General features: G+C 39.7%; 1 protein-coding gene across 2 annotated transcripts in view; it reads right to left on the bottom strand.

Moving 5' to 3' along the window:
- Positions 1-5,514: 5,514 nt before the first annotated feature.
- The window catches only part of GNA13 (G protein subunit alpha 13), a 47,159-nt gene continuing 40,220 nt past the window's right edge, over positions 5,515-12,453 (bottom strand). For both annotated transcript variants that reach the window (XM_055256960.2, XM_055256959.2), the window contains one exon: positions 5,515-9,600. In XM_055256960.2, coding sequence (XP_055112935.1) covers positions 9,028-9,600 — 573 coding nt within the window. In that variant the 3' untranslated portion in view covers positions 5,515-9,027. The remainder of the gene's footprint in view (positions 9,601-12,453) is intronic.

The raw sequence follows: 12,453 nt of genomic DNA on the forward strand, positions 1-12,453 counted from the left end.
AGCCAAGACCGAGCCACTGTACTCCAGCCTAGTGACAGAGCGAGACTCCGTCTCAAAAAAAAAAAAAAAAAAAAAGAAAGATAAAGTTTGATGCTGGGTCCTGAATGGTGTGGATGCCATGCAGAGAGCTGGAACACTCTTCTGTCTCACTCACTACAGAAAGGAATAATATCCGGTATTCCTGTGTTGGATTAATGCTTATTTCCATTTTAAGTTGGGCATCCGGCTCTTCATCTAGAATATATTCCCCTTTTATATCGATGTGTGGCATCTTCCCCCAGACTATAACCTGCTACAAATGCAAGGATTGCCTGCAGAAAATTAGCCTTGATCTGTAATTTCATTAATAGAGCCAAGCTGTGGGTGCTGTGAGGTTCATTTTTTCTTTATTTCTTTCGAGACTGAGTCTTGCTCTGTCGCTCAGGCTGGAGTGCAGTGGTGATCTCGGCTCACTGCAGCCTCCGCCTCCCAGGCTCAAGCGATTCTCCTGCCTCAGCTTCCCGAGCAGCTGGGACTACAAGCGTGTGCCACCACGCCTAGCTAATTTTTGTATTTTTAGTAGAGATGGGGTTTCACCATGTTGGCCAGGCTGGTCTTGAACTCCTGACCTCAGGTGATCCACCTGCCTCAGCCTCCCAAAGTGCTGGGATTATAGGCGTGGGCCACCAGTGCCCGGGGAGGTTCATTTTTTTCAGAATAAAATTTCAACTAAGTCTGATGGTAAAATCAGCTAGTTAAATCCCACAAAGCTTACAAGAACTGGGGATTTTCCACGTAGAATAACGTGAAAGTAAAACGAAACGAATTTTTCTCCCCCCAAGGTCAGCAGTGCTTGGCCTTCAGTTCATTTTATGTTGCATCTCCCCTTCACCAGTTGGCAGGGACAGAAAATCAAGTGTGTCTAAAGCAGCAGTGTAGGTCATTACGGAAGAATCATCGACTTTAAAAAAGACTTGATAGCTTGCTTTCCTACCACGAACCTTTACGGGGAAAAGAAAAATCAACATATTCCTCCACTCAGTATAAATGTTAATTCTGGACACAACTTCCCTCAGTATTCTTGCGGCAAACAGAGAAGCTGAACACAGAAGCTGAACACAGCCTCTTTGAATGGCTAATTTGTATCCCATACTTGTTTGAGCCTTGTTTTCTTGGTGTACTTCAAAGAAAAAGGAACACTGTGAAATATTCTTGCACAGCATTTTCATGGATACCCCTTATGCCAACCACAATACCGTATTTTAGAGGCCCCACTAATTTCTGAGGAAAAATTATGTGTACTTTTATTTATTTATTTACTTATTTATTTAGAGCTGGAGTTTCGCTCTGTTGCCCAGGCTGGAGTGCAGTGGCACAGTCTTGGCTCACTGCAACCTCCCCATCCCGGGTTAAAGTGATTCTCCTGCTTCAGCCTCCTGAGTTGCTGGGACTACAGGCGCGTGCCACCACACCCGGCTAGTTTTTGTATTTTTAGTAGAGATAGGGTTTCACTGTGTTAGCCAGGCTGGTCTCGAATTCCTGACATCAGGTGATCCGCCAGCCTAGGCCTCCCAAAGTGCTGGGATTACAGGTGTGAGCCACCGCTCCTGGCCTTTATTTTTGTTTTAAATTTTTTTGAGATGGAGTCTCGCTTTGTTGCCCAGGCTGGAGTGCAGTGGCACGATCTTGGCTCATTGTAACCTCTGCTTCCCAGATACAAGCAATTCTGCCTCAGCCTCCCAAGTGGCTGGCATTACAGGCGCCCACCACAGGTCTGGCTAATTTTTGTATTTTTAGTAGAGACGTGGTTTTACCATGTTGGCTAGGCTGGTCTTTAACTCCTGACCTCAAGTGATCCGCCCACCTTAGCCTCCCAAAGTGCTGGGATTACAGGCATGAACCACCACGCCTGGCCTATATAGCATGTATTTTAAAACACTGCCCTGGGCCATCTGCTTTTTGAGGATTTGCCAAATTTCCCAAGTCACCAAAACAGACCTCTGGTTTAACCTGTAAACCTTGAGTTTCCTGTATTCTCAGGACCAAAAAGTCTCCCTTTTCAACAACCCACTCTGTGGGCAACGCAGCAGGTCATTTTGGGAGAGCATCCTGTACTGACATGACATCCCACGGTGCCAATTAACCAGGATTGTGCCCACTTTGCTACACAATAGTTTGTATTGTTTCTTTTTACACAGATAAATATTCCCTTGTTCCAACAACAGCATAAAAAAGGTGTTTTTGCTTTTTAAATTACCTCTTGGTTTGTTTGGGGATTCAAATGATCAAGTGAGTCTAGTTTCGATTTTTAAAGATCTTAAATCTCTCCCAGAAAGATTTTAATGACCTGTTTCCAAAGTCACAGATTTTTAGATGTTAATAGACTCAAAGTCCAAATTTTCTAACCCAGTTTCTCTTGAGATCAACAGTAAAATTTCATGTTAGAGGTGAGAACCTAAAAGAATTTTTATTTGCCAGAGTTTGGAGCCAGAGCAGCTAGGAGTACAGCCATTACCTCCAGCCATTTCCTCACACCTGCTTTGCAACACCAAGAGAAAGCCCTTCATTCTGTTTAGGGGAAGAACAGTACAAGCACAGCTTTATCTGTCTATCTATTTACTTAGAGACAAGGTCTGGATCTATCACCCGGGCTGGAGCGCAGTGGCGCGATCTTGGCTCACTGCAACCTCCACAGCCTCCCGAGTAGCTGGGGGACTACAGGCCCATGCCACCATGCCCACCTAATTTTTGTAAAGATGGGATTTCACCATGTTGCCCAGGCTGGTCTCGAACTCGTGAGCTCAAGTGATCTGCCAGCCTTGGCCTCCCAAAGTGCTGGGATTACAAGCATGAGCCACCACGCCCAGCCATAGCTTTCAATCCACGCCAGGTAAGAAAAGGTGTAAAGATGCCAAGTGATTTGACAACTGCTAACTTAGCGGAAAGCGTAAAGGGAAAAGATGAGTAGTAACCACAGAAGGTGCACTTGATACGATTTGGTGAGAATGATACTTTATCTCTCTAGTTCCCAAACCCATAACCCAGTCTAATCATGTGAAAAACGCCAGACAAATTTCAACAGAGGGGCATTCTACAAAATACCTAACCAGTACTCCTCAAAACTGCCAAAGTCCTCAAGCCTGTAATCCCAGCAATTTGGGAGACCAAGGCAGGCAAATCGCTAAAAATACAAAAAGCGGCTGGGTGTGGTGGCGCACACCTGTAATCCCAGCTACTTAGGTGGCTGAGGCAGGAGAATCACTTGAACCTCGGAGGCGGAGGCTGCAGTGAGCTGAGATCAGGTCACTGCACTCCAGCCTGGGCAACAGAGGAGTGAGACCCTGTCTCAAAAGGAAAAAACACAAAAAAACACCTGCCAAAATAATCAAAAACTGAAAGTCTGAGAAACAGGAGTCTTAATTACCAAGAGCTGAAGGAGACATGACAAGTAAATGTAAAGTCCTGTATTGGATGGATCCTGGAACACAAGTAAGGCATTAGGGGAAAACTAAGGAAATAAGAACAAAGTATGGGTTTTAGTGAATAATGTTATCAGTATTGGTTCATTAATTATGACAAATATACCAAAGTAATGCAAGACGATAACTACGGGAACTATCATAAGGGGTGTGGAGTATAGGGGAACTCTGTACTGTCTTGAAATTTTTCTGTAAATCATAATCTAATATGAAGTTTATTTTTTTTTTTAAAAAAGATGAGTGGTCAATGTTGGTTTGTCTCCAAACATGAATTACAACAGACATAACAGAATTATTAATACTGTCGCAGCTGGATGAACTGAGCTCAGGTACACCCTAATACAGTTTCAGCAGCCATAAGAGGAGCAGAGAAAACAAGTGGTTTCTCTTCCCCTATTCCCTTGTCAAAATATATTAAGCGTCTGAGAACTTCCTTGGAAGAAGTCCACATCTCCATTTCTAGCAAGAAGTTTCTAGACTAATATTCAAGCCAAGTGGCATTGGGATTCTGCTGAAGTAGATTTCTGTGCCTTAACTCAGTCCCTAGATGAAACTTTTGCTTTCCAACTTTTAGTATCTGCTTTACACTTTACAATTACCAAACTGTTAAATAACATCATAGTATTGAATCATTTACAAATGTTTATTAAATGTCAGTAATTTTTACACAGCAAATATTAATAGCAAGAGGCAAATATTTTGCAAAATATGTACAAAAGTAAAAAGCTGTAATGAACTAGCAACTCATTTTATAAAATCAAACCATTCTTTCCACTTTTAGACCTCCTTTAGAAATAATTTATTGCCCATCCTGAACTAAAGCACTGACAAAAAAATTTACAACAATTATCAGATAATGTGCTTAGTTCCTGGAAAGTTAAAAAAAGATATACGTAAAAAAAACAAAACAAAACCCTAAGCCACAAATATTTTATAGAGCTAATACAAGTCATGTTTTGTTAGGTACATATCTACGGGGTTATTACAAAATATACTTTTTCATAAGGCTTCTTGTGGTAAATGAGCTCTCACCAGAGTAGGGTAGTTTAGAAAAGCCATTTCAAACGTTTTGCGATTCTGCCTTCAAGTAAGAGGTAAAAGGTACATGGCATAGTTTGTTGCACTGTTGCATATATTTTGCAAGAATTAATCTCTACCCCTTTCTTTCCTAGTACCATCAAATAGGCATGATTAAGGACAATTTATCACTTACTATGGCAAAAAGTATTATAAACAAGCTTTCTTAATACAAACCAAAGTCACATACCAAGTAGTATATGACGTTCAGTGATATTCACTGACTGAAAATTTATGCACACTGAGTTCCAGCATACTCTGATCCATCTGTAAACTTTCATCATTAACAGCAGATTTGTATATGTCACAAAACTTTCCTTATCAAGCCATAAGATATTGCCATATCATTCATGCTTTCAAAACAATGTTCATATAAGCTCTCGCATTTGAAACCAGATGGTAAGACCTGAATGCTACAAGAGTGAACATAACTTAAATGCTAACTATACGTTCAAGTACAGACATAAGAATGCTAGTGGTACAAACACTGTACTCCAAATAATGTTGTTAATCACCTACCAGCCTAAGGCTAGTATCTACTTGATGGAACTTGAAAAAGCCAGAAAGTCCAACTTGTTTAAAATGTTCAGACTTAAGACTTACACTTCAAGATCTAGTATACATTTATTAAGCTCTAACCTCGTACCATAAAAAAATGGGCATGTGCTATATTTGGGACATGTGGACACACCCACACCCACCCACAATCTCTCCCCTCCTCATGTTTACTAGACTGAAAAGCCACCCTGTATCCTATCATTAAAACAAAACAAAACAAAACGAAACAAAACAGGGCTTTTAGTCAAGCAGCACAACACAAGGACAGATCATCTGTGATTAACAGAAGCAAACACCTTAAAATGATGGCAGAGACAAATTAACTAGGTACTAAGTCAGATTTCCAAGTGAAAAAGACATGAGCAAAACTTCTCGTCTTAATTTCTCAAATAAAACTAAAATAAATGAAATGGTAACAGAGTGACTTTCTCTAAATTTATTAGGGAGTTTGTTACAAATGTTTGGGCTTTACAGGCATGATTTCATGGATTCAAACAAGAAATTAACACTGATATTTAGCCTTCTCATGACATACACAGAAATAACATTGCTACAAATTGCAATGGAGAGAATCTTGTTTCAAATGGCTTAGTTTGGGGTTTTGTCTAAATGTATCATTATATAATGAAAGCACCAATTTGAGGGTTTCTCAAATAGTGATTTGAATTTTAGGACATAACAGTATAACATGGTAACTTTATTCTTCATAGATAAATAAGGCATAATCGGATGTGTAATAATGCTGAAAATACATTTTATCAAAAGCATAAATACAAGTATTTGGGTACACATTGAAAGTTAGGACTTAACCAATTTCTTCTTACAAAAAATGATAAGGACATATGGTATTTGTTGAATCTAAATCAGCACTTCTAATCATTTCTGGTATTAAGGTGATCTTATTTCCTTCTACTTTAAACCAACCACTGCCACCAACTGAATAAGGATTTCCCTAAACAACCTCAATTTGAGAGACTAACCAGAGGACCTTCTCTATGCAGATTACATGCCAATACACCTTAAAAGAAAATAAGACAAAAGTGAAGGATTTTTTTCATTCCATATTGCTTTCTTTGGTTGCAGAGCAATCCAGTGCTCTTTCCAGATAATAAAACTGAAATGAAGACTTCAACTTAATATTTGGCAGACAGCAACAATGCAGGTTATTAAAAATATTAAAGGGGCAGAGGCATGCTTTGAATTATTCAGATTTTCAGAAAACATTTGACAAAACCCTTTCTCTATAAAAGTTATGGTCTAAATTTATGTTGTTTTATAAGGCAACTGTGTATACTATACATTTCTTCAAGGTCAGTGAAGACACTTGTGTGATATTTCTTCAGAATTAAATGAGAAGGCATTCAGATTTATGAACAGAATGTAATACAGGATTAGGCACATTTTATTCCAAATCATAACCATAAAGATTTAGAAAATCAAATACATCAAAGAACTTTAAATCTAAATTACTTTTTTAGAGACTGGGGTAAGTTGGCATAGTGAAAATTATGAGCACCTTTTCAATTCTGTTCACTAAATTTCATCTCTCTCTTCATATAGTGGTATTTCAAAAGGATTCAGTTTTCATGATACAGGTATAAGACTCCTTTCAAACGGTTTTTAAAATACAACGTATAAAAAAATGTGGACTGAAGCCTTTAGATTGAACTTAAAGTTCTACTGAATGTCAAAACAAGCCTAAGGTGAATGTAAGTAATTCATTGCCTCAAAATATAGTCTAGATTTTAAAAGAATGTTGATTCTGAGACATTACATGCAGCAGGGAAGAAAATTGCAAATGCCCAAAATATGGTATCTATTTGGTGTTTCAACACTTCTTGGTGGTAATTAAAAAGGGGCAAACTTGGTGATTTCTGCTTTGTCAGGCAATATCTATGGTTCATATCACAGATCTTAACTATGACTTAAGTAAGATGAAGTCCTCTTTCTATAGGGATCTAACTTGAGCCCTCACTGGAGTCACATGTTTTGACCATTCAATTTGCTAAATGTATGGGCAAACTCTCCACTGAATAGTCCAGATGTTACTGTGCACATATTCCGATATTCATTAGCACTGCAATTATGCTAACTTTGTGAATTTAAACAATGTATTCTTTTTGGCAAGAAGCACTAGATGTAGAACTATTCAAACATGCATGAATGATACCATGAACACCTGCATCACGGTGCCGGGCTACGTATGTGTAGCTCATGGATTACCATGGCATGAAAACACTAGAAGTTATATGGATACAATGAGAGTGGAAGTTCAAATGTGAGAAAAGTCAGGTATGTCAAGAACAATCCCTGGTTAGTTCACTGAAAAGCCCTACTCTCGTATCAGACAGCAAGACAGAACAACAGCCACTGACTTGGAAAGGCTGGGTGATCCATAACGACCAATCTTTCAAGGACCAATAAAATACCTGAGTACACAGTCAGCTATACAGTAAAATGACAGATATCACAGTCTTAAAATTTTCAGGAAAAGTAGAAAAGCTGTCAGACTTTTCAAGCTGTCGCCAGCCTTGGACTTCTGTTTCTCTAATTGTAGCACTACATACAGCCTACAAGATAGTATTTCAGTACTGCAAACCAGCCATTCTGATGAGTTCACTATGAATGTATCTGCGATCACAAAGCTACTTCGTGGACGCATTTTAATTTGGTAAGCAGTGGGGGGAGGTCAATGTAATCATCTTTAGGTGTGAACTAAAAAAATTACTACTGATCCTTAGAAGCATCCTTAAAACATTTAAAATACACCTCAAAAAAGCTGGACTTTCAACAACAATTATACAAATGTATACATACTGTATCTGTTAGAGACACACCAAGAATGAACAGGAACCTCAAATAATGCCTTCTTGAATAGTCTGACAGAAAAATACTGCCCTTGGCAAACTCCAAATAAAACGATGCCACAAATGCCACAGTGTGGAGTTGATGGGACTGGACAGGACAGCAAAAGATAGATGTTTGTGATGATACAACAATGATTTCCTACAGTAAGGATTGGTCTTTACTGACCAACTGAGATAGGGCTTAAAAGTCAAATACATGACATTCTGGAACAGGTTAAGTTTATTTAGAAAGTTCTGTTACCAAGTTGCTTGCAGTTTTTAGTTGCTGTTATGGCCAGAATGTTTCACATATGGTACATTAAGCTACATGATAATTAAATATGAGAAAGGCAAATTCTATTTCACTCATTACGTTTGACCAAAACACGGTAAATAGCATTTGCTTGCCTTTTGCTCTCCCGTACCACCTGTGAACTCTTCATCAGCATCAGACCAAAGATCCTTATGTAAACTTGAAAACAGGAAGAACATTACCTTCAGAAACACAGAAATCTAAAAGCAAAACAGCTGTTGTGTATACAAGCAATTAAAATATGAAGGCTAAACCTTCTATAAATCTATAGAATGCCATTTCTTAGATCAAACTTTTTTCTAACAGCCCTTACAAAACAGGAGGTCACTATAAAGTTAGGCAACAAGTGTCACTGCTATGTGTAAGGTGGACAGAAGATACCTTGGTTTGGAACTGAATATTCCTAACCTCATCCCTAAAAGTATTTAAGGACACCTTCGATACTTGGCACTGCAGAATTCAGTTTGAAAAATAGAATAATTTAAAGCCTGAAATATGCCTAGTCTGAGGTCAACTGGGAAGTTTTAACTGGACTTGAATAGAAGCCACGGTGAAACAGATCAAAGCCTGCATTGCAGCAAATCTTGGCGATGTGTCACTCAACAGCTTTCAGCCACAAACCAAAGGCTGCAGAAAAAGTACTAAGATTTTCAAGAAGTTAAACGTAGAATTAAGATTGTTCTAATTCTGGTTGTAAACTGCTATTTTAAAAAACAAAACAAACAGAAAACATCAAAAACACAAAAAGATATTAAAACAGCAAGTCTTTTGTACATCACTGTAGCATAAGCTGCTTGAGGTTGTCATGCAGAATAGTATCCTTCACGTCACGGAAAACAAGGCGGATGTTCTCCGTGTTGATAGCAGTGGTGAAGTGGTGGTATAAGGGCTTCTGCTGCTGGTCCCGGCGTTTGTTCCGGAAACATTCCACCAGGAATTTTTGGACGTCTCTTAAGCAGTGGGGATCCCCTTCAAATTCTAGGAAATAGTCTTTGATGCTCACAATTTGCACCTTCTCCTCAAGCAAGTCTGTCTTGTTTAAGAACAGAATTATGGAGACATTGCTGAAAACCCGGTTATTGACGATTGTTTCAAAAATGTTCAGAGACTCTGTAAGGCGATTGGTCAGTCGATCTTCCATAAGCACCTGGTCAAATTCACTTGAGGAAACAAGGAAAAGTATTGATGTCACACTGTCGAAACATTCAAACCAACGTTTCCTTTCTGATCTCTGACCACCTACATCAACCATTTTGAAAGGAACATTTTTTATTTCAAAGTCATACTCATGGATGCCTTTGGTGGGTCTTCTGGCAAGCAGAATATCTTGCTGTGATGGAATATAATCCTGGAAAAGAAAAAAATTGTTTTATATACTTAGTAATCCAGAAGTAATTCCAATTTTTAACGGACTACTAACTGGACTAGTGAATAGATATGCAAACAAAATGATCTTTCAAGTGACATTTTCAGATAGATTATGCTAATTATAAAATGCCAAGACTGGTCAGACATGGTGGGTCATGCCTATAATCCCAGCACTTTGGGAGGCTGAGGCAGGAGGATCGCTTGCGAAGCCAGGAGTTTGAGAGTATCCTGAGCAATATAGCAAGACCCCACTTGTGCTCCCTGCAAAAAAGCCAAGATACATTAAAATGTTAGCAGGACGGGTTCAAAATTTACTACAAATGGCCAGAATCTACTTGTTTTCATCCCTGAAATACTACTCAAAATTTAAGCTGAAGTCCTATCAATTGTTCTCACCCACCCTCACTGCTATATATCCACCTGCAATCTTACTCCCCACTATCAGCCACTCTCGGTTCTAGCCAGAGTCATCTTCCTGTCTGCATATCCACCTTCTCCACACTGCTCCTTGTTCCTCTATTAAAAGCAATGGGGGCTGGGCGCGGTGGCTCACGCTTGTAATCCCAGCACTTTGGGAGGCCGAGACGGGTGGATCACAAGGTCAGGAGATTGAGATCATCCTGGCTAACACAGTGAAACCCCTTCTCTACTAAAAATACAAAAAAATTAGCCAGGCATGATGGCGGGCGCCTGTAGTCCCAGCTACTTGGGAGGCTGAGGCAGGAAAGTGTCGTGAACCCAGGAGGTGGAGCTTGCAGTGAGCTGAGATCACGCCACTGCTCTCCAGCCTGGGTGACAGAGCAAGACTTTGTCTCAAAAAAAAAAAAGCAATGGGATCTGATTCCAGTGCCAATTCACAAGGATCACTTCCCAGTTCCAAGTTTTGCCCACCTCTCTCTAACCTATTCCAAAAGTTCTTTTACTGTGCAACCCCACTCATGACTTAGAACTTCTATGTTTCCATTGCTGTTATATTACATGTGTGAAAAACCCTTTCTCTACTATAATTAACTATATTCTAGCTTTCTTACTTATTGACCCAAGAACTCAAACTAGTCACTTACTCTGAGTGTCAGCACCTCTGTCTGTGAAATGGAGGTGATCACACTTGGCCTATCTACCTGGGAGGGAGGGTTGTTGCAGGGATCAAATGAGCTCTTCTCTGCACTCTTGGTCAGTGAACTCTAAGACCCTGAACAAACAGAAGCTGCTGGTCACACAAGTCACCAGCTACTCTGTGATGGCACACTTCCTTATGCAATGTAACTGGTTCTTCCTTGTCAGTCTAGCATTTTTCCAAAACTACAACACAACTTTCTGGTAATACATGAACGGGACAGCTAATATTTATCATCAAGGTCAAAATATTTTAAAAATCAAGGCAGGATTTAAAACAATGCTGACTGTTATTCACAATGCTGCACTTTATGCCCTTCTGAATAGGTCATATGATTTTGAAATTTCATTACAACAAGAATACTCCTTGTCTCAAAATGGTGCAGTGGAATTAGGAATATATATATACATATTTTTTTGAGATGGAGTCTTGCTGTGTTGCCCAGATTGGAGTGCAGTGGCACAATCTCGGCTCACTACAATCTCCGCCTCCCGGGTTCAAGCGATTCTCCTGCCTCAGCCTCCCGAGTAGCTGGGACTACAGGTGTGCACCACCACGGCTGGCTAATTTTTTGTATTTTTAGTAAAGACAGGGTTTCGCCATTTTGGCCAGGCTGGTCTCGAACTCCTGACCTCAAGTGATCCGCCTGCCTCAGCCTCCCAATGTGCTGGGATTGCAGGTGTGAGCCACTGCACCCAGCCAGAACTAAGAATTTTTAAAAAGTAGGTGGGTTCTTAGTTACTGGCAACCAACAGCCATTCATTAAATAACTCTAGGACTCAAGTGTTAGCTTTTCCATGTTTTCTTCTAGCTTTTGTTCACGTACACGCCTGCTTTACTTATAATTAGCATATGCACACAGCGTACAGCCTACCTCTACATTTTTGCTTAATATTTTGTGAACTGTTCCATATGCTGATACAATCATACCTCATTTTAAAAGACAATAAAATACACCAAATGCATAAAGTGCTGTACTTTACATTAACATTCCCCTACTAGTGGTCATTAAGGTTGTTTCCAATTTTTAGCCATAATTAACAGAAATACTGCAATTAAAATTCTCATGCACATATTTTTTTTTCTTTTGGACTATTTCCTAAGATTAAAATCATCAGGGATACGATTATGACGTTAAAGGTTACAAACATTTTAATGACTCTGGATACTTAACACCCGACTGCTTTCTAGAAGGCAATACCAGTTTACAGCATACACCTATGCCAGCTCCTTCAGAAACACGCCGGGCCCTGAGCTTTTAAAAAATGTAATTCCATAAGAAGTTCTCTATTATTGTCTCTATTAAAGCGCATAATCTAGTTAGCAATCTAAAGGCTGCTTCACATGAAGCACAGAACTTCATGCAATCAAGTGCTAAATAGCCTGGCAGAGCAGAGTATGTTGATGAGGACACACACATACTAGCTGTGTGAAGAAGAAGAAACTTGCCTTATGAGGAGGCAAATGAAGCTGTGCTACATATAGAGAGTAACAGATGACTCTAAGGCAATGGCTTTCAAAATTTTCCTACGCAGCAGAAACCTTTCTCCCAGTGAACTCTTCTGTGTACGCCCAATACAGAGGTCAAACAAGCGGAGCTGTTCTGCCTGCAGTGGGCCCCGGTGGCCACAGCACCAGCTTAGAGCTGCTGGCTCCAAGGAATACCTACAGGAAAATGATAAACTCTCTTTTCAAGGGCAACTCCCCCTACCTCGT

The sequence above is a fragment of the Symphalangus syndactylus genome, chromosome 20, assembly GCF_028878055.3.
Source record: "Symphalangus syndactylus isolate Jambi chromosome 20, NHGRI_mSymSyn1-v2.1_pri, whole genome shotgun sequence".
Taxonomy (NCBI): domain Eukaryota; kingdom Metazoa; phylum Chordata; class Mammalia; order Primates; family Hylobatidae; genus Symphalangus; species Symphalangus syndactylus.